General features: G+C 40.3%; 1 protein-coding gene and 1 long non-coding RNA gene across 4 annotated transcripts in view; both read right to left on the bottom strand.

Moving 5' to 3' along the window:
* The window catches only part of LOC115014352 (uncharacterized), an 89713-nt gene that overhangs the window by 4282 nt on the left and 62056 nt on the right, over positions 1 to 23375 (bottom strand). For all 3 annotated transcript variants that reach the window (XR_003832891.1, XR_003832889.1, XR_003832890.1), the window contains exons 3-6: positions 14417 to 14527; positions 12392 to 12526; positions 11387 to 11490; positions 10851 to 10932 (exon numbers count right to left, since the gene is read on the bottom strand). This is a non-coding gene — a long non-coding RNA (uncharacterized LOC115014352). The remainder of the gene's footprint in view (positions 1 to 10850; positions 10933 to 11386; positions 11491 to 12391; positions 12527 to 14416; positions 14528 to 23375) is intronic.
* zic6 (zic family member 6) lies at positions 17942 to 22496 on the bottom strand. Its single transcript, XM_029441129.1, has 2 exons — positions 21318 to 22496; positions 17942 to 19429 (listed from the first exon to the last, which is right to left on the bottom strand). Exons 1-2 carry the CDS (start codon positions 22273 to 22275, stop codon positions 18804 to 18806), a joined length of 1584 nt encoding a protein of 527 aa, XP_029296989.1. The 5' UTR covers positions 22276 to 22496; the 3' UTR covers positions 17942 to 18803.

The following is a 23375-nucleotide window of genomic DNA, read 5'->3' as shown; positions in this document are numbered from 1 at the left end:
GGTAGGACAGTTTTTTTTTCACGTGGAACAAGCCAAACCTTAGTCACTTCCATGAAGGGATAATGAAGGAATGTAAAAACCTGCTGTTCTGCAGCTTTGCTTTGACAAACCAAAATAGGATTCAGCTAGGACGAGTGTTCTTCACAAACAAGCATCTGTATAACAGATGAAATATGGCTTTTCTTGGTTCTAAAGCGTGCTGGAAAATACACAAATAGCAGTCATACTGACTATAGTTGAACAAAACACTGTCATGACAAATGTTTCGCAGTATTTTGACTAATTGCCGTGTGTGTGTTCGTGTGCATCTTTGCAGAAATGTGATAAATATGTTAAATTGCAGTTGACATTTTTTTGCAAAAAAACATTTTTTTTCGCTGGAGTAAGAGCAACAAAGCCAAAATAGCTCTGAGAGAGTGGCGTGTATACAATATAATATATTTATCATTCAAATACACTGAGCGTGAAAGTTCATTATTGAGCTTGGTAACAATAGTTTTTTACTACATAATCTTAACTCAAGGGCCACTTACTAGCTTTTTCCCTGAGCTTTAAAATGCATCTGAGCTTTCAAACTAAAAATGTCTCTTCAAAAAATAACACAAGAGGGAAACAGGGATATTAGCAAGCCTAAATATGTAAGTAACCAGGCTGCTCTCACCGGTACATATTGAGTCATTAACAAAAGAACCGCGTCTGCCACTGCTGTTATGTACACATGAGGTCGTACTATTTCAAAGTCGATATCCACAATGTACGAGTGGTGTCTTCTTATAAAAACTCCAATCATCGCTGAGATCTACAAGAGAAAGGTGGAGTATTCCCTGAGTAGAGTTACAGAACCAGGTTAGACGTGATGACCCATTCACACCAAATAAAAACTTGTTTATTTCCATTTCAAAGCTACAGCAGTGTGGAGAAGAAGAAAAAATAAAGAGAAACACGTACTCTGATCCTCATCTTAAGCAGTTTGCAAGGTGTGCTTTTAGCTTTACAGAGGAGTCTGTTAGTCAAAGAATGGGAGAGCATTAAAACATGCCAATAGAGCAGTATTAGTCAACATCCTGAGTCAATACACCCCACTGAGCTGCATGTCTTCCTACAAACACAAGCAATTGCTTTGGAAGACCTCGGCGCCAGATAGAAACATCAATTACAGTAAATTACACCAAAACAGTGTGAAACACTTCAATTTGTTAAATCTCCTGAGCTGTTTTGGATGAAAGCAGAGCAGAGCACTGGAGTAAGATAATATTTAATAGCCCCTACCATACAGTACAGTATATTGCCCAATCCTCCCCTTGGTCCTGTTAATGCATTGAATGAGGGAGTTATTTTTATTTTGATTCCTGGGACTTACTTAGAAAGAATGATCAAACATGTAGAAAAACAAGCTCAAAATATTATTTTTTCCTGTGTGTCGCCTACTTTTTAAAACGTAAAAGTTCTAAATAAGAGCACTCTGTGGCAGCCACATGACTTGGAAATACACATTAGCTCCTCCGTGTGCCCAGTTTTCTGTTGGCACTCCGACTTTTATTCCATAAAAGTCGTACATTCAGTTTGGTCCAAGAGCACAGAGTTGAAAACACTTGCAAAGGCGGGGTTAAGGGCAATTAATGTGTTTATTAAGGCTTTTACTTCAAAGTCCTCGGACAAAGGTTGATAAATTCTACATTGGCTACACTGACACAAAGGAAACAAAGGATAAAAAAACATCTTGGGTTACACACTCGTTTTCCTGCACAGAATAACCACAAATGACAGCCTTCTAAAAGGTAGACACTACGCTCGGAAAACGAAAACCTTCAATTTCGACTAAACTTTGTATTCCTTCAATGACTTCCCTTGCTATGGTTGATTATCCAGGAGGGGTGTTGGTTGCTGGGGACAGATGAAGATTTGGCTGTTTCAGGGAACATTTTGGGAGGAGGGCGGGGGGGCTGGAGTAAATGAAAGACAAATGCGAGTAGTGCCCACTCAGCTATTTTCCCAGTCAAGATCAAAGGCACGCCGGACTGGCCGCACCACGGGAAACTTGAGATGGGTCCTGCCTTTGTTTGCTGTTGCTAGGAGACCTGCACAAGGCTGAAAGTGTTTGCAGTGGGGTACAACATCAAAACCATTTCCAATATAAATTTTTAAGACAGCCATGTATTTGTGTCCTGGGCTTTCAATTTACTGAGTACACTGAAAACGCTAACAAATAATGACTCATCCCTCTGTTAGCCATGGAATACATTTCTTGGTGTCTGTCTGAAAAAGAAAAGTCGTTGCAGTTACACATGTGCACACTAAGAAAAGGCCCCTTTCAAGTAGTGTGAACACTATGCATTCTACCAGCGCTTGTATAGTATGGAAGCATCACAATGTTGATGCACAAACTAGATTCACCAAACAACCATAAAAGCAAGATTAATACACTTTTTTGGCCCGGTGCAGGAACACCCAGCACATGAAACTGCACACACAACTTAAATGTAGTTTGATATATTAATAAGCTTAGGTAGGTTTGGCTTACCAAGGAAGCTAATTATGATTCTGTTATCTATTAATGGCCCCATGATAGTAAGGCTAGACATGTGTCACAGAGAACTCATTACATATCATTAGTTCAACACTCCAATAATGTCTACACCTGCTGAGCAGAAGATAATGACTTGGCCCCTGATACTTGCAGGACTATTGTCTACCAAGCGAAGCACCACCAGGAGGATAGGTCCACAGGCTGGAGAGCAGCGTGAAAACGAATAAAGCTATACAATAACTTAGGTACTCACGTTTTTTTTTTGTTTTTTTTAATGTAAGCTACCGTGAATGCAGCACAGCAAAGAAGAAAGCAGCATTTGTTTGTTTTTAGACACAATAGAGGAATAGTTCACTCATTAAACAAAAACCAACACTCCTACCATCATATACATATGTTGTTATATCATTCTGGGGGAAAAGACTTGTACATTTCCTGTTTGCGTGATCACTGGAGTGGCTCTGGCTCACCCAGTATTACATCATCTTTACTGAATAACTTGACCTAAATCTATTTTCTCATCATTTAAGATGGAAAATCCACATTTTTATTAATGTACATTGGCAAAATCTTAGTACTTAACTCAGTTGATTACACATGACGGAAAAAGCAGTGAGAGTCAAGATCTGCTGTACATATAATATAAACATATTTATAGATCCATACATAGTTTATGGAATCTGTCAATCTGGGAAACATAGAAACTGCTATCGCCACAAAAGTGACCTTCGTGTCTGGAACGATAAAGATTAGAATGGTGCTGTGTCTGCCTTGTGTTTTCACTACTCGAGCCAACTGGCATAGCACTGGCGTCCTCTCCCCGGCTCCCAGTCTGCCATGATGACAATGGCAACCAGCTACCGCATGGCATGTAGAAATGACAAAGCAAGCCAAGGAATATTTGGAAGATATGAAGATAATGCAACACAACTGATCAATCGCTCTGTAAAGAAAATGACGTCCTGAGCATTGCTATTGCTTTTCATGGACATCAGCCTCTTCATCCATGTTTAGAATGAACGCTTTAAAAGAGGCCATTTCTATAACTGGGAAGAAGAAATTATTCTGGATTTCTCTAACCCCCAAAAACAAAAAAATGGCCTACATTCAATGTGCCACAAGCTTCTCTGCCCTGTCTTGTCTTAACCTGCTCCAGTCAGGAACAGTGTGGGCGCTGGTGGAGCTTCAGCTGAGAATAAAAGCAGTGTACAGCCGACAGATCCAACACCCATTTCTTTCACCGTTAAACCAAAAAAGTCAAGGCTAATCCTGCTGTTTTTGTCTTCAGCTGAGGAAGACAGAGTTGTCTCCTCCCATCACCGCAACCAGAGATCCATGCCTGCGTGACATCACTGTGAACACACTGCCGCCAAATCCCGCATCAGCAGTCTAAATACCCTTTGGTGTGGAAAAGCTGCTGCTTTAACTGAATATCCTGTAGATTTATGACTGCTCAGTACAAGTCTGTAAGAATTGAATTATTTTTTTGACTGAGAAGGACTTTGTTCATTTGGCTGCCACCTGCCTCTCAGCAATACAAATACTTCATTACAGTTATCAACACAGACTCGTTCTGATCTGTTTTATTTGTATGCCAAATCTCCGGCTACATTCAGGCGTCTCTGCCAACAGGCAGCTATTCTGCAGGGTTGAAAAAGATATTTGGTTAAAACAATTATATAAATCTGAAATCTATTGTTCTTTGGGTGTCCTTCTCTGCAAAGTGATAAATAATAAATCATCTAGAGAATGTATGAATTATGTACACTTATTCAGCCAGAGGTTTTAATATATAATAAGCATGGAAACACAGTTGGAAAGCTTTGAATAGAGCCATGAATCGAAAAGTATGAATAGTAAAAAAAAAAAAAGAATATGGCTCATAAGTCCCGGGGCCTGATCTCATGATTGTTAAATCTCAATTTGTGGTTTGTTTAGATTTGATTGATAACTGATGCTAACGTTTCCATTCTAACGATCTTTACACCGTGCGGATGTTTCAGACGATAGATTATCTGTTGATTTGAGATAAAGACATGAATATTTGAAATTTTCAACAAGTGCAACGAGAGCTTTTGTTTATTCATGTGACAAACTGTCTGTGTGCTAAAATCTACAACTAGCTTACAATGAAGAGTCCATCCTGTGTTTGTGTTGTGCTTCCTTCAAAGCCTTGACAGGCCTGAATGATAAGTTGGCACAGTAGCCAAGACGCTTCCCTAAACAGTTCACCTCTGTTTGGGGATGACTGCTGCCTGAACTCTGTACCCCCACTGAGACAATAAAACGGCTTGGTGACTATAGGACTAGCAGAAAGGACGACAGTTTATAACTCACGAGAGGCGAAGCTATACAGCCTGTGTGGAGATAAAGATTTAGTAACGGTAAGAGATTGGAATTCTCTCAGTCCGAGGTCAGACGGCCAAAGATACCTTTCTCAGTACCCTGAGGGCGCATGAGGAGACCCTGGACTCACAGTTACATCCCTTCAGCTGGACACAAAGGAGTTGTCGCAGTGAATCAGAGACCTCATCATTCCGGCCAATAATTGCTTACTTGGTTTGTGAATGACACGCTCTATCTTTAGTAAGAAGAACATTATAGTGTGTCTCCTTCACTCACTTTGCTGTAACCTTTTACAAACTAATAGAACTAGTAATGTGGACGTGTAGGGAAAGATCACTTGATTTATCATAAATGACTGGCTAAGCCTTTGCAATAATCGGCTCTAAATAGACTACATTTAAACCTGTGTGATTATAAAGCATGCAAACGTGAACAAGTCTTTAATTTAATTTTCTTATAGGTCATTTTATATGTTAATCTTAAAGGGGTTAATTACACTGAGATAAGACAAATATTTCCTTTACACCTTTAACCATGTTCTGTCAGTTAAAACTGCAGAATCATTTAAGATATTGATTTGTAAGAAGTACTTTGTTGCTTTTTGTAGTTTTTGTAAGAGAAAAGCTAAAGGTTTCTTTAATTAGATAAATGTAAAGAAAGCACAAACATCCCTCTATGGACTTTTAAAAGCTTTAACTGCAGCATTTATTTTATTCTAGTGTTAGAATAAAGACATTAAACAACATTAAAGCCACTTATTGCAGAATATTAAGGCTATTTTTCCAAAAGTCTAGACTAAGAAAAGCTATTCGATGGAAAATGTCTCTAAACAGCCTTTTTTATTAATTAACATAATAACGCTGTAAAGATTTAACTCTTCATTTTGTTAAAAGCAAACAAAAGTTAGAAGTTGAGGGTACATTATGATATAGGAGTACTTTAAAAGTCTTGATCTTTTCACACTATAAGAAAGAAGTGTTATTGGAGAGGATTTGCTGTGAGATTCCCCTTTCATTCTAACGGTATTAAAAAGCGTAAAGACTGGAAGACAGAGGAGTGGGGCTGACGTCACAGTCCAAGAGTCACCCGCCGTGTGTTCGGCGTCTCCAAGTGAAGACTTATCTGCAAAGAAGTTTGGACGGACAATGTGGGTGGACAGGGCGTGAAACTACTATCATCATCAGTTCTGAATGAAAAAAAGAAAACATATCTTCCACAAAAAAGAAGGCTCATTCCAATTCAGCTGCGTTGTTAGGACAACGAGAACCATCCCTCAGATGATTAGTTCCACTTCAAAAGAATTTACTTTCCGCAGTGGAAACGTCCCCCTTTTGTGTCCTTACACAGGGTTTTCTCAGCCCAAAAGAAGAATCGTATGTTTAGTCAGCCTGTTTATTATTCCTTCTGTTCACACTACAATTGTATTAAATAAATAGAGTACTACTAACAAAGGCCTATTAGCCCATAAACATGTCCTGGTACACACAAAAAAAGGCTAAATCACACTCTCTGCATAAGAATTAAGATACTCTAAATGCTGGTAAAGCCATAAACTACATCGCTCGGGACCTGGTGCCAACTCAGTCTCGTCACCGACATCATGAAACATGCATGTTGTGTTGCATATATTTAGTCTAGCTGAGGATTTGATGTGTGGCTCCATGTCAATTTTAAAATATGCCACCCCTTGCAAAACAGCACTAGTCACTGTTGATGCTGTGAAGCAGATGCAGTGTGCAGTGCATTTTCTGCCACACATATTAGACAGAAGAATACATGGATTGAACACTTGATGCAAGTAGAAGAAGTATCAATCTTTTAATTTAATTGAATAAACATGCTAAACATGCACACTTTAAATTCACCTGACACACTTTTACACATTTAATACTTTGAAACTCCAAAATCGACTAAAAGTAAAAAATAAATTAAAAAAACACTCCCGTCTGATACTCTGGTAAATAATTAACTCTCGTTGGTGTAAATGGCATACAAGTTAATGCGATTATTAACATGTATTTAAATCAGCAGATCAAAGAGTGTTACAGCAGTTAGCCTGATTGTTAGCCTGACTTGCTTGAGATTTTAAAGACACAATTTGAATGCAAAAGTTAAAGTTCAGCTGGTTGTTCAGATAAACAGACATCTCGCCTGAGTCAAAACCCCAAAAGTTTTTTTTAACGCAGACTGCAACTGGCATCCTGGTAACTTTCACTGGATGTTTCTTGTTGGTTTTTACTGTGAGGTTTATTTTTTGAGCAGAATCCCCAATACAGCCTGGAATACAAACACGTCTGCAGGCCTTCAGGCAACATGCAATCAGCCCACCAGCAATAAGTAAAGCTCAACTTTGCAAACAAATACTCAGTTTATATAAGGAACCTCAACAATGTAAAGGCAAATTATTCTTTTATTTTCCCTTTTTTTATTGCTGGAACGGATCTCTGTCTTTTAGAAAATTCTACATATGTAAATTCCTTGTAGATTTGAAGAAAAAGAAAAAGTGTTGAACCACTTCAATCGTTTCAGTGGTCCACTGCTGCACTGTCTTTGATGACTGTATATTGCAAGTATGAATATTGACAGGAACCGTGCCTGGTGTGTGGCTCAAGAGCATCTATCCTTCCCTTCATGATCAGTGATGAGCATCCTTGTGACCTACAGTGTATTAATATGCTCAGCAGAAAGAGGCCTCGTGGCACAGGACTCGCCAGCAGCAGCCCTTTAATGTTAGCAACTGTCAAAGCTTTGATTTCTGATTGATGAGTAAGGTCGCTGCAACAGCAGAGCGACACTACTGGTCATCTCGGCCCTTTTTACACAACAGGAAACATATCCTTTACGAGGGCAAAGTCCCTCAGACCCTCGGCGGCTAGCACATCCCCCGTTTGAAACTGTATATCTTTAGAAAAAGTGCCCACGGTTAGAAATTTACAGAATAAACTGTATAGATGTAACATTTACTGATAGAGCCGGATGTAGGCCAAGAAGTAGGAAGAACATTTATTCTTTTCTGTCCACCAGCCAGGATGAAAGAGAAAGTGAGAACGTTTATCTACAGTGTCACCAACATTGCACAAGTCCTCCTTCTCACTACACCTGTAGTTTTGGTAAAGCATGCAGGTGTCAGTTCATTAGGTACACAAAGCTCAGGCTCAGTCTAATAGTAAACGCTAACTTCACCAAGGTTCAGTTTTCGTTTGAAACCGTTTTAGGAGAGGTGTTGATTCAATGTTCTGGTCATTTTGGAGGCTGTAGTTTGTGGTGTTGTTGAGTAGAAGTGCGTTATACTGGGAGGTGTTTCTAATATTTTTGCAATATCACATTTTTATCAGCAAGAACACAAATATTAGAAACACCTCTCAGTGAAATACAATACAATAAAAACAGCACCACAAAGTACAGTCACCAATATGGCCAGGAAGTTGCATTGGTAGCACTTGAAGCCCCCGGATTTAACATTCATAAGCTGTATAAACATTGAATTAATGAATTACAACACAGTGTGATGTAGTTGTAAGCAGATATAAGTGTTGAACTAATAAGTGGAATATAATAATAACTGAATATAGTCACAGTAATACACATGTCATCAGAGCAGAAGGTAATCAGAAGTAATCAATGCCAGATAGTGTGCAGGGATCGACATTTGTGTTACAGAATGTTTCTATATCTGCGTACAGCTGCGTTTACAGTGCTGATGTCAAAGTGGTTATGAATGATTAAAGTACTGCGTTAGCTTTAGATATATGTACGTAATAAACTGGCAACTGAGCGGTATGGGGATCTCTCTTTAAAATGTAAAAGCGCGAGCCTGTACAGTCTAATGCAGTCCAATACAACTGTGCTGCCATGCTGTCCAGCTACTTTTTTATGATGCTTATTATGTCAAGCGGTGCAAATTCAATTAGTTTTAGCATTTACAGTTACAGTTAGTGGTGGTGTTGTACTGGACTGCATTATATTCAAAGGTGTTTCTAATATTCTGAAATTAAACACCTCGGAGTACGATGGAGTCCAGTGCAACGCCACCTTTAACTGCGACCTGAGTAATAAAGACGTAATTGAATTTACAGATTTACGACAACGAAACCTGAACATTTGAGAAAGGTGGGTTAGGGTTAGGGCTAGGTTCACAGTGCTGTTGACTTGACGGTTGTACAGATGTGCCTTGTAAAGTGTCCACTGAGTGTAAATAAATTCCACAAACTAAGGCAGAAACTGAATTATGGTTCAAATGCATTGTTATTTTCCCCCCCCCCATTTCCTAATAAATGAGGACGAGTTGGCTTCGTAAAAAAAAAAAAAATGAACTCAACTGCAACTAATTGCTCCTTTCATCTATCCAATTAAAAGCAGAATTCTAATCCGAGTAGTTTATTTCTTGTTTTGATAGCTCATCATGTGCCACAGCCTTTTAATCAGCACAAAAATGTAAGTATTGCATATTAATTCAGCACTGAGGGATGAGCCGTTATTTACACTGCTGATTCCCATCACTGTCTCCCCACGCAGGACTCCTCTAGGGCCGATCCCACGATGACTGGGCCTAATTGACAACCACACTGAAGGACGTGTTGGCAAAGCTAGCCTGCTAACTGCTAACATTTTCAATCCATACCCACTCAGGTGTGTATGTGTGAGAGGGTGTGAGGAGGTTGTTAAAATGGTGCTGAGGATCAATAGGATGTTGTTGTCAGTGAGAGACCTTTCAAGGGAAACATCAGTAAGGTGGCATCACAAGTTGTCATGTGTGATGTTTGTGAAATGTATCTGGAATGTCTCTACCTTCAGCTTCCTGTATAAACAGTCGGCAGCGACAGCTCAGCCTCCCCGTATTTGTTGTGATGAAACAGCTTGGTAGCATGAGGTAATCTCACCCTTACCCAAATGAGATGGTAATGCCTCCACTCAGGGAATTCAGCAACACACAGCAGCACCTAGAAGGAGGCTGTGCAACTCAAATGGGACTAATAATAGAGCGTACGTTCTCTTAACTTGGAATCTATATTATACGCTTCAAAAACGAGATCAACTATATGGGTCAGTGGGATTTCTGTGAGAATTTTTTTTTTTTTTAAAGAAGCAACCAAAGGAAAATATGCTCAGCTGACAACAGATCTGAGGAATGCAGTAGCTAATAGGAAAATTATTTGGGCAGAGCAACAGCTCAGAACTTTAATTAACAGAGCTGGTTTTAACTGATTGAAAGGGAATGCATGTCCACACTTGTGTGCATGCGAGCCTAATTATTTCCAACCCCTTGATTGTCTAAATAGGCTTTATAAATAAAAGCACAAGTGACTTGAAATGTTCAAAGAAAATTATTTTAGAAATGGAAATGATCAAAGAGCCGTCTCTAATAACTTCTGTGATCTGTAAGCTAGAATACAGGGGGACTTCAGTCCTCCACGCTGCTGCGGCCTAGGTTTAACTTTGGAGGACACACACACACACACACACAAACACACACACACACACACGTACACAGACACACACACACACAGACACTACTCCACCCCCAACATCTGGCTTTCTCAATGGACAATAAAAAAACATTTATTATCCTCCATCTTTGCTCAGGCTGTCCACACATGAAACTGAACAAATCATCATCAATTAATATCAATATATATGATTTAGTATATGACATGTAAGATATAAGATACAATAGATGAGAGAGGCGACGAGAGATCATCTATAAGCATCCTGGATAATGGGTTTACAGCATGGAGCAACAGTAAATCCTGTTTTGTTATGGAGATGAATAATAAAATGTGTTGAGATAATTATGGCAGTGACTTCACTTTGCCTCTGGCATCTTGTTCACATGTGTGTATTACCAACAGCCCACTGCTGGTTCCTGATCCGTTTACTCTGTTGTTTGTGTTACTGGCTGGTAGCTTTAATATGTGTGTTGATAAAAAAAAAAAAAGGAAGTAAATGTACAACATATCCAAACACATGCAGTACTTACAGTACAGCTGGAGAGAGGGCGTGGCGTCCCCTCCTGGGCTCCTCCTTGGCATTATTCATGGCCCCCTCGGACGCGGTATATTCTGAATTTAGTTAATGCACATAGCATAGGTTTGATCAAGTGAGGATAATAAAAATCAAATACAGTACATGTTTTTAGTCATTCATTTATAGTTGGGCTTGTTACGCTGGCACAGAGTCTCAAAGTCTCAGATATTGTACAATTTCAAACAAGAATGTCATCGTTTCGACAGTAAACTTCTCTCTCTTCTCCACACGCAACACAACACATCACATTTTTTTCTTCAGAAATCTAACTTTGTTTGGGTGTTGACCTGATATCTTTCAAAGCAGGGTGTGGGTTTTATAATTGTTATACTGAAGGCGTTGCATTTCCAAGGGGATATGTTTTTGCAGATAAAAAAGAATCTGAGACACACCCCAGTTACACAGCTGCACAACTCTGTCAATTACATAACTGAAGAAATACTATAGCAGATAAAGTAGATACAGGAGCTAAAGTCAAGTGCTACTTACCTCGGGCCATATTCCACTTTAATAAAGGAACTATAGGAAACTCTGTTGTTGCACAGGCGATGGATTTTTGCCTCTTCCAGATACCTCCAACACAGGATTATTCCCTGCAGACCGAAATACATGCAGTCAGTTCTGCCTTGTTCTTTTTGAAAGTCATCTGTGGAAGAGTGCAAACTTCACAGCTTTAAGTCAGTAGTGATACTGGCATTGTACTGATCCTGGGACAAAACATGGCAGCTGTTTTTGATGTTAAATGTGTTAAAAGTGCTTGCACACACACCTACACGTTGTACATCTCATTACCATATCATAGCCTAACGTCCAATACAAGGTTAAGCTGCCTCATTGATCATGAAAAAGATGAAGGGACAGTCCATCCCTTTGCGACTCTTAAATCCGTTACCTGGGCTCCTCAAAGAAGCACTCGTGGCTAATTACTCTCTCTCATGCCCCTTGTGCTCCCTTTAGCCTGTGGCTAATGATAAACTATTCCCATCAATAGTTCTTTAACTTCAGACGGACCTAAATGACACTTTGGTCTGTTTGGATTATTGTATTGATGGCTGTAAAATAAATGAAGCAACAATAAGTTACTTCCTTCCCATTGCCTCCGTGCTCTGAGAGGGCTTCCGTCTGTGTCTTGCACTTTGCGGTCAACAGCACACCAAATCACATTTGTCCCCTTCATTAACGTCACAGCCTTAAAGCAACATATCATCACAGTGTGGAGCTTGGTCTAACTGTAATTGAAAAGGCCCAAGGGGAATTCCTGGGTTGTGTGTGGGGCCCCCTATCCCCCCGCCACCCTACATCCATCATTGTAGAGTTAGGCCCTGGGGTGTTCTCGTAACGCTGAAGGTTAACAGTGAGATCGCCATGCGTCCTCACTTATAGCTCTCTAAAATGTGGCCCGTGGGCCCCCGAGGACTGCAACAAACACTAGTCATTGGCTGAAAATGACATACAGCATCATGTCAAGAACATATTCATTTGACGGCAACATACCAAGGAATTGGTGGCGTGTCAACACATCCATGTTCAGCGAATGGATGGACTTCAATAGGGATGTGATCAGAAACAGAATCCTTCCTTCAGATGTTGAGTTCACAGGCTTGATTACACAGCCGCCTGCAATGCATACTGCAACAGATAAAATTAAACACTCGCGATTACTCGCTGCTTTGAAACACCCTGGACCGTGATCAATGTGATCTCTTTTTTCAAGTTAAACCTCAAACGACGGAGATTTGAGAAATCATACAAAAAGTATTCAAATGCAGTATCTCACAACAAGAACCGAATTGTTGCTAATGAAACGTGATCGTTTTGAGAGACAGCAAAAACAGGCACTTAGGGTCTCTTTGCACTGTTTTTGTACAAATCTAAGGCTCTTTAGGCGTAATGATCAAAGCCTTGATAACATTTTCTAACAAACGCTTCAAATACATTCAGTAAAATGTGAGTCATTAAGGAGGCTCTACAAATGTAACTGATCATTTCTCTGTTAAGAAGCACAGATACACAGATGCAGATAAAGGCATCAATTCCTGCTCCAACGTGTAGATTTAAGCATATTCATCTGGCTCTTCACATACATGAAAGCTAACAGCTGCCCTTGCCAGCGAGTGGAGGACATTAAGGCTCAGCCTGGTTGATCTCTGATGACAAGGGTCTGGAGGAGGGATTAGAAGCAAGGGGACCAAAGTTATGGTCATTCCCTTAAAAGGATGGCACTGCATCTCATAGGCCTGGAGCTTACAGGAGTCGAAAGATCTTCAAAGGTCTGCTCACCCCACACAACCTACTCTAACTCCCCAAAAACCTTGGATGTATGAATTTTGAAAGATGTGGACTTTTAAAACATTATTTATTTTCCTTTTGCGTTGCATTGCGACTGGCCACAACAAATACCGCAGGCCATATCTAAAAACGTTTGTTGTTTATTCTTGGTGTGAGATAATCATTGTCAGTCATGTGGTCGCCTCCTCAGCCTACCAGTTCATAGGAGACCATTAAAGTATCCATGATACCTCAGAAACTGGCTCATCGGGAAATGTCAAAATATCTGTTATGTAAGGCATGGATAATAAATGAAAAAATATATTTTTTAAGAACCACCCACAGGGGTAAAATGCAATGCATCAAAAGACAAATATGCATTAGATATGAGAATAGGCGGGGCCTTTGCCTCTACCCCGCTGCATATCGGCTGCTCAGCGATACCCAGTTTTTGGCGAATTCTGCAACAATAGCCGGAGAGCTGAGTGTTGGAGGGGCTTGGGCTTAAGTTGACAGTGGAGCGACCGTTGGGGAGAGTGAATAGGAGGCTAGTTTAATAAGCCCTGGTACAGGCTGGACTACACAGGGGGCTGGCACCGCTGAAATCAGAAAACTGCTGTGCAGATAAAGATGAGAAAGAAATGTAAAGGATCAGTCTGGTTCAATCATAAGAGCACAGCGCTGGGACTCTACACTCCTATTCACCATTGTATGGTTTGTAAACACATTAAACATGTGCACATCATTGTAATCATTGCATTGTCTTACACAAGAGCCCTGCCCTGTTTCTGATGGTGTGTTTTAAAAGCTTATTAATTGTCAAGCTGTCAAATTAACACGGGCTTAGACATGAAACAGATTACCTTGCTAATGTTCTCGGAGAAGAACGGGTAACACAAGCTACACATTCGCTTCACTCAATGTTTCATCTTATTGACAGTCGTATTATATATTATATAATCTTTCCTTTAGAATCAATCTTTGTTCATTGATACAGTTGCCCTCAGTGTGCATTGTTAGCATCAGTGATGCCTTGATGCCAAACCCCCTGAGTAGCTACCATTCTCCAACTGGAAAGAGAATGTGAAGAAAAAAAGAAAAGAAAAATGAAAAGCAGCAGTGCAGCTGCATCCAGTTTACCATGTGGGATTGCAATTTTCCATAGAGAGAGGGGCAGTGAACCAAAAGAGCACATATGAGTCAAGTTTCATGCATGTTTGGGGGAGAATCTGGCGGAGAACACCTACTTACCATGGAACCACACTGGCAGAGATTAGGGGGCCATCATGAAGGAGCCATAGAGGGTGAAGATAGCCAGGAGCTGCAGGGATAGAGATAGATGAGACGGAGGAACAAGAGGACCTGGCAAAAAAAAAAAAAGGGGGGGGGGGGGGGGGCGGGGGGGGGAAGGGGGCACAGAGGGGTGGATGAAAAGAAAGCAAGTTGGGGAGCAACAGCAACACTGGCTTGACCTGGGGAGGATGGGGCAAAGCCAGAGATCCAATTAAAATCACACTTGGTCAGTCAGAGTCAACGCTGACACAGCCTCTGCAGCCCGAGCCGAGTGCTTAAACCGTACTTGGGGAAAGTATGGGAGCCGCACAGAGCGAGTTACGCAAGATGTCATACATGGTTATGATGATGCATAAAACCAAAGACCTGGTGTGACAAAGCAGCCCACCCCCTGGTACACAGCTGGGGCTCAACCCAAGTATGGCATAACAGAAACACAGGGGGGAAGGATGGCAATTCAATGGATCTCAAGGTGAAATGGATTTATTTACATTAAATTGATGTACACCCTGTATACACTGTCCAAAATGGCGCCGGCGCTTGTTGCTAGGCAGAGAGCGCAAGAGTAAAGATGGCGGCAGGCAAGTGGCAAACTGGGAAGAGGAGGTCTAATCAGTTGTGATTACCGGGGGGGAGGGTGTGGCCGGGTTCAACGATAATGGAATATTACCACAGCTTGTTCAGAATACACAACGGAAAGCCAACATACTGTAGTCGGAGAAATGCACGGTTTAGGTTGCCGCCTTTTGGCTTTATACAAGTCCTCGGAAAAATCAGTTTTCCATATTGCAAATACTGAGGCTTCTCTGAGCACAAAATAATGTTTGATCACCTCTATTGTGTTTTCTGTGGAGAGGTTTATTATTTTTAGAAATGGAGGACAAAAGGGCAGAAACTGGCAGCGCATACAATAGTTGGGGTTTAGAAGATGAGCTCTGAGATAGAATATCTTCAGAGGACTTTAAAAACATTGATAGTACAGTAACACCAAAAGCATTTGATGCAAGCTATTGATAAGGTTGCATTATAAGAGAAAAAGATCTCATACATTTCAGTCATCACATCATTAAAGCACACTGATCAAAGCCAACCCAGCTCACCTCAATTTACTGGAAGAAAGCAGAACTTCACAACTGAAATAGTTTTACAACATCAACCACTTGAAATTATCTTAGACCATATCACACCACTTACCACAAATTCTTCAACTCCATGAAAATTATTATCTTTATCCACCTGAGCCGTACTGATGCCGCAGTACTTTTCAGGTACACATTTTACAACTCATTCGCAAAAAAATAAAAATAAACTGATTGACGGATTTGAAATCCAAATACTCCAAACTTGTGGATGACTTTGAGAAAGATGCCTCAAGGAAAGCTAAAAGCTGAAATGAACTGCAGTCAAACTCAAAGGGAATTTGCAAAATGCATCCTCAAATATATCTGACTGTCCCTAAAGATGTATCCTCGTGAGTATCATGTGCAACTTACACTTTCAACCAGCACACGACACATAAACAAGTTCCTCACCGCTTTGCCAAATCTCAAGAACAATTACACTGTGAGCACATAAAAGCACTCTGAAAATATGACACAGGATTAAAACAGTTTTGGGATTCCTTGCAAATAACAGCATGATAATCTAAATCTTCTGAACTTTTAAAAGAACCTTATGTGTACTACGGGTAATATGGTCCACACTGCAAGGAAAACATCTCCTAATACAGTCTTGGCGCCCATCCCCATGTGTTTTCAACTGCCCCTCCATCAAATCCTTTGGCTGGAATAAAGAACATCATTATTACCGCTAGTTAGACGTCAGATCACTGTAAGTATTTATTTCAAAGAGATGTTAAATTAATGCACTTTTGACCTGATTTCCTTTTGATATGTGTGAAGCAAATTGGTATATATAATGGCAGTCATCATCTGTAGTATAAAATGCTGACATCCATACATACAGGTACAAGGTATAAATCTTTGCTACTGGCAGGCAGGAGAGCAGAGAGGGGTTTTTTTTCATTACCTTATTCTTTTAAAATTGTGACCCATCCAACCTTCACAATAATCAAGCTATTGCAGTACTTCCCTGAGCGGGACGAGAAGAGAATTATCTTTAGCTACACGCCATTAAATGTCCCATTAACTGTACTTCCAACATGGTCACTCAGTTAATCACCATCCCTTTTTTAAGCAACTATTATTGTTAGAGAGAGGTGTAATTTGTGAGCCAGGAAACATGGAGACTGAGCTGTTTGACAATAATAACTCACTACAGATGAGTTTAGCTCTGCGCCAGGACAAATAGTGAAACTGAATTCAAGCTCTGCCGAGAAAAACACAGGCTTCAAAACAGAAATCCGAGCTTATTTCTCTAAAAAATAATGAGGTGTTTGTTGAAATGTACATTGCAGAAGGTACAATAACCAAGTAAACATGAACAAATATGTCAGCAAAACTGTGACTTACAGGTGGAGTGAAGCACACATTTACCATCAGCAGTGTGTGTCTCCAAAACCTGAAAAAGTAACACCTCTTTGTTTGTTTTAAAGCTTTTTTCAAACTTTTTCAAGTTGTATTCATAGCCAAAAGAAACAAGAACACCACATGTGTGTCTTATCTTAGTGTTATTGTGATTTTTGAACAGTGAAATCCCCAAAAAATATCAATTCAGACAAAGTGAGAAGCTCAAAATTCTTTGAATCCATAATAAACCTTTATAGAGAAAATGAACGTGTTCTCTTTGTTGTATGAATGGAATAATGATAGGAATAATAATTGAGCATTTATTTATTAGTGTTGGGACAACACAATATTTGAGGCTACATAGTTTTGTTTGCAGGCAAGATGTTTTAGAGTGCGTGTCTGCGCGCATGTGTGTGTGTGTGTGCATGAGTGACAGAAAGACAGAGGGACAGAAATCAAACAAAATGTAAAAATTAAAACAAAGATAAATAAGATATAAATCACCAACAATGTATTGAAGTGGAAGCAAAAAGTACGAGGACGCACCTCAATGAAAAACAAATTGCGCGTGAACTTGTGGCAAATACACCTGTGTCCCATTCATGACGCAGATAAGAAAAGTTAAATGTGATTGAAACACTGGACGCAAGGTTGTTGTTGTTGTTGTTGTTGTTGTTGTTTTTGTTGTGTTGTTGTTGTGATCATCACACTTTACCAAATTTGAGCGATTTCTTTGTAAATTTTAGTTTTGAACATGTTACTTTTAAGGCCTAAAGGAGCTTTACCTCAAGCAAACCAGTTTGTGTTAAAGACCTGATCAGTTCCCGAGAACTATAAACACAGAACATATCTTCTGTACGTGAGGATCTCTGAATAATCCAGGCGGTGCTTTAGTTTAAGCAAAATTGCAAACCTGCAAATAAAGCACGGGCTATTAGAAAAGGATAGAAATTAAGAAAAAGAAGAACAAAATGTGATGAAAATGCATTGATTGGGGTTAACCACACACGCCTGATCAAAGAGAATATAGACACTTTAATAAAATATAGAATACATAATTAATTATACAGTAGGCCTATGTACAGTAGAACTGTATGCTAATTAAACGTGTTTAATAGTATCACGAACACTGGTCTTACTTTGCACAGAAATGTGAAATATACATATAATACAAACAAGAATACGAACATGTAATGTAAAAGGGGAGAAAAGTGAAACTTAATCAAGGGGAGGGAAAAAAAACCTACTGAGCCTCGCAGTATTTTAATTACAGACATGCTTTAGTGCTTTAGGCCCATCACGCAGGCTGGTTAGGTCTCAAAACTTGAGAAAAGATCTTTCTGATATTTATTTCATCTGGCGACATACATAAAGACATGAATAATGTTTCTATGTTCCCGACATACATTACATCTAGTTTACATTCAACAAAGACGCCTACACGTAGGGCTACATTCAGCAAGACGTCTTCTTTTACTCTTCAGTAATAGCCTATATGTTTAGAAGACTCAATATGCAGATTTCCATAAAATCATTTTTTTTTTGTCTCACTTAAGATAGATATATTTAATAATTATTACACAGCGAACAATTAGGCAAATACACTTTGTAAAAGTTCCTATATCCCACTGTGGGGGAGATGTGGCTTTAGGCTGCAAGCCAAACCCAACCAAACAGGCCTCACAACAACAAATAAAGCTCGCCACAATTCGCAATGCAAGTTTTCCAATAGGATGACTCGACGTGTCACAAAATATTTGATACAACATTCACAAAAATACAGAGAGTAACAGATATACAGCTGTAAGTTTTAGGCTATAACATGAAAAAATAGGCCGGAAAAATTGTAGGTTGCCCGCATGTGTCCCGACAGGGACTCAGAGAGACGGGATGTTGTTACATTGCTTTGGTGGGAAAGAGTCCACACCGTTGTGGCATGTGTACCATCCATTGACAATACTTTTCTGGAAGGGAGAAGTGGAGGGGAAAGTCCTTGAGCTCTGGGCGAAAGTGTGACCTGTCTGGCCGCAGGGGTACTGAGAGGACTGGGACCTGTAGCTGCCTCTCTGTAGCAACAAAGGATCCATGAGGGGCTGTGACCTGTGTGCGGAGTAGTCCAAACTGCTGTCAAACGTGTGATGGAAACGTGACCTCGAGGTCGACTCGTCTCGACTCTCTGGGGACAGGGGGACATCTTGAGTTAAGGTGGGGGGGAGAGGAGGACTGATATGGGCTCCATCCGGGACTCGGGTTGACCTGACCTCCGCAATGTGACCCTCGTCACCGGGACGCGCGTCATCGCTTTTGGCGAGGTGTGCCTTGTTGCAGTGGAGCTTCATGTGCTTTCGCAGGGAGCTTGGGTGGGTGTAACACTTGTCGCAGCCCCTGACCTTGCATATGTAGGGTTTGTCACTGGAGTGCACGTGAGAATGCTTCTTTCTGTCGCTGCTGTTGGCAAACCTCCGGTTGCAGCCCTCGAACTCACATTTAAAAGGTTTTTCACCTAAAACGTGCAAAGAGAGAAATGACGGCGAGTTACTAAAATGCTTACAGGCACGTGCATGATCTCCCTTGCCATATATGCTATTACTCATGTAATATAAAGTCAATTAAGTGCACGCCATATCACCATGTTGTATGAAAAGTGAGCCTGCGAAACAAAAAAATGCACATCCAGGCTTCACGATACTGTGAAATGACTATCTGATCTTCAGCTTTCAACCAGTGGCTGCAATCACAGAGCCGCTTTCCAGCCTTGGTCATAATAATGCCACATCTTTAGAAGAAAGTGTGATTTATGTGCAGAAATGTACTAGGAGTCCTGAAATAAGAGAGTTGAACTAGCTGTTGAAACTTTGGTGGAGTCCTGATCGCAACAAGTGAGGCAGTTTATCTGCGTACTGAATCAACAAGGCTGTAGTTAAACATGCATTAGATTATGATAAATCTGCTACAGCAAATGCAAAGATTTGTTTTAATGGAGTCATCATGCATAGGATGAATTATGGCTATCAAGATGCTAATTGATCTTCTTGCCTCAAATTGCCTACAGCTGTGCACAGTCCCTCCTGCACACATACACACACATACACACACACTGATGTAGCGGACTAGAGCTGGACGCGTAAATAAAACTTTAATAGTTTCTGTTAAATCCTCATTTTGCAGTCCTGCATCTTAATGGATGTCTGTCTGTCTTTTGGAATAAAAAAAAAAATGTTAATATATTTTTCCGACATAAATTATGTCTAATTAAAAACACACTACGCATGTGCAGTAATAACGCATGTCATTAACGTCTATGTTCTGTCTCTATTGTCTTTGCTTTCATTAGTAAAACAATTTAACACCAGAAGTAAAAAGGGGCGCCTAATAAATATTTTTTCTGCAGCCATTTTCTCTGAGGGCCATTCACTTCATTCGTTAATTATATTTTCAATTTAAATGCCTGCATTTCAGTATCATTACACCTTGTGAAATCACGTTGCTACTGCAATCCCTGAAGTGTGTGTATAAAAAAAAATAAGAATAACGATTCACAGTGAATCCTTTGAAAATATTTAAGAGTATGTGCTCAAATGGGGCATAGAAGGAAAGGCCCAAATAAAGTCAATTTTAAAATGAAATGCATTTTATGACATCATTTCACTGTGCTTTGTGGAAAGTAATAGGCCTATCAAAGAGATAGAAATGAATCAATGAGACCGTAAATAAATAAGCCAGGCCTACTCTTTTGTTTTATAATCATTACATTTTGCTGACTGAGATCATCCGTTTACTCACCTTTATTATTTCCTACTACATCACTGTGTGATGTGCTCTGCTAGCGAGCACAGGAGACGAGTCCCTGGGAGGCAGACACAGCGTAACGGCTACGTCACAACTCTCCGGTGTCCCGGCATTTATTTAATAATTTCACTGAATGAAGTGGGAGAGGCACCCAAACCACTAGGCCTGCAGACTATAATCGTTTGTAACTGGCTTACTACTCATCTGTGGTGCCTGCATGGAGCCTGAACATGCACTTCTCCAGTCAAACAAGGCAATAACATAGACGGCAAGAAGCAGCTTTAAAAAACATTTTTTATAACAACGTAGGCCTAAATAACACAGCACAGTAAAATAATAATAATAATAACAACAACAATAATAATATTAACAATATGACAGAATTGGCACTATTTCCATAATCAGTTAAATAAACAGATAAACACCAAAACTCATAAATATTAATGAAAAGGTTTGTGTTGAAAGTTGAAAACACTGACCACATTTCTCTTAAAATATAGGATACAATTATTATTATTATTATTATTATATTTATTATTATTATTATTATTAGTATTATAATCATCATCAAATTGTGTGCTTTAGTATGATTAATAACTAACCTGTGTGAGTCCTCTTGTGGATCTTAAGATTTTCTGATCTCGCAAAAACTTTCTCACAGCCGTGAAAGGGGCAGGGAAAGGGCTTTTCCCCTGTGTGGACTCTGACGTGGTTCACCAGCTTGTATTTGGCTTTGAAAGGCTTCCTGTCCCTCGCACAATTCTCCCACTGACACACATATTCAGAGTGATCTGGTCCTCCGACATGCTCCACTGTCACATGGGTGACAAGTTCATACATGGTCCCGAAGGCTCTGGAGCAAGACAGCTTCCCAGCCCCCTCTTGGCCGTCAGTCCACTTGCACACTAGCTCATGCTTCACTGTTTGTTTAGAGCACCTGAAGAAAGCGTCGCCTCCTCCACGCTGAATTGCCATGTTGAGGGGTTTGTACAGCCCCAGGAATTGTGAGACAAGTTGCTGGCTGCTTCCCTTGGGGTTGATAGTTTGGCCATAATGGTGAGTCCGGCCGAGGAGGTCACCAGGTAGACCCAGCATCATCTGGCCGCCGAAATCTCGAGATGCATCGGTGGAGGCGTGGGCCTGCTCCTGATAACTTGAGAAAAAAGCATGGCTTCTGTTGTCTCTGTAGCCAGGAAAGTCACGGTACCTTCCAATCCCGCCATGTTGGTTAGCTCTTGATGCCAGTTGATCAGTGACGGGTGGCATGCCGGCTCCAGAAAGATTGGCTCCAATGATAATGCCCCTAGGGCTGTGCTCTAACCGGTGGCTGGGGTATCCAGAGTCTGAAAAATTGGTAACCGAATGGTCAACATATGCACTGGACCTCGTCTCGGGGTAGTCTCGCAAATTGTGCGAGGGGCAGAGTTTTAAGGAACTGCCAGTGGGGAGTCCCATGTGCTCTCCTGCCAAAGGTGGCAGCACCACGCTGGGTTCAGTATTGCTCTCCCCGGGGTTGACGCAAGAGAGAGGGAAGCCACTAAACCTCGAAAGGCTTGTCATGTTTTGTTGTGAGTTTGGCTATGAGTTTGCAAAATCAACCAATGCAGGATACACCTAGAAAGTCTCTTTCCATTTTTCCTTGTTTGTATATCATCTGCATGTGAAATTCTTGGCCGTGAACTTCGCAGAAGTAGGTACCAAACTCAATTTCGCTAAAGTTGGTGTGAGTCCCATGCCGTTCACTTTGCCCTCTTGATTTGTGGCAATAACCGTGGTAGTAAAAATGCTTCGAAACAGGCCATGGAGCAATATAAAAGCACAGCAGGCAAACCTGCTTTTAAAAAGGGAGCTTTGGGATTGGTTGGAATGCGCTGTGATTGACAGGCGCTGGGTTTGTTTTAAAAGGGACACGCAGGCGTTCACTGCACGACTCCGTTTTCAAATATCGCAGGAAAAATGCTTTGAAATGTGCCGCGATACTTGCAAATATTGCTGCCTTTTTAACTGCAGGAGCCTTCTCATAAGACCCCTTCTCTAAAATTCAGAGGTTAATGTGTGATACTAATAATCTGATAAAAGTCAAGTGATTAAAAGCAGACATGAGCAAAACACAAGTCTACCACAGCATATCTACCGTCTTTTATTTTGCTGCAAATCTTGCCAAAGCAAATGTCCCACTCTTGCCCTGCAAGAATAATAGAGAGACTGGCCATAGCGTGTCCAGGCCAATTATTGTCAAGACTTTCATTTTGAGTGGAGTGCACATTTAAAAACAGTGAAAATTACAAATTGAAACTAAATCTCACAATTAAATCAGTTATTTCAAATTATTTTAAATCGGCATACTAATAACGTCAATAGCATGTATGAACACAAAGTTTAAGGTGTTTTTTTGAAAGTAATTTTAAGAGGTAAGAGTATCTTTGCGTTACACTTTTATTGTATAATACATGTATTTTTTATAAGGGCACAAAATTACTTGTTGGCCTCATGTCCAAAGAAAAATAATACTTTGAAAAAGCAACAAGTAGTTCTATGCCTACATGACACCGGACAACCAACATATCATAATTATTCTCTTGGAAAATGTTATTTCAGATCCTAGCAGTGTCACAGGGGAATCCTGCAGAACATGATGTACTATTTTACCTTTGAGTCCA

This window comes from Cottoperca gobio, chromosome 10, assembly GCF_900634415.1.
Source record: "Cottoperca gobio chromosome 10, fCotGob3.1, whole genome shotgun sequence".
Taxonomy (NCBI): domain Eukaryota; kingdom Metazoa; phylum Chordata; class Actinopteri; order Perciformes; family Bovichtidae; genus Cottoperca; species Cottoperca gobio.
The sequence above is the reverse complement of the archived record's forward strand: the minus strand, read 5'-3'. Positions and strand labels throughout refer to the sequence as shown.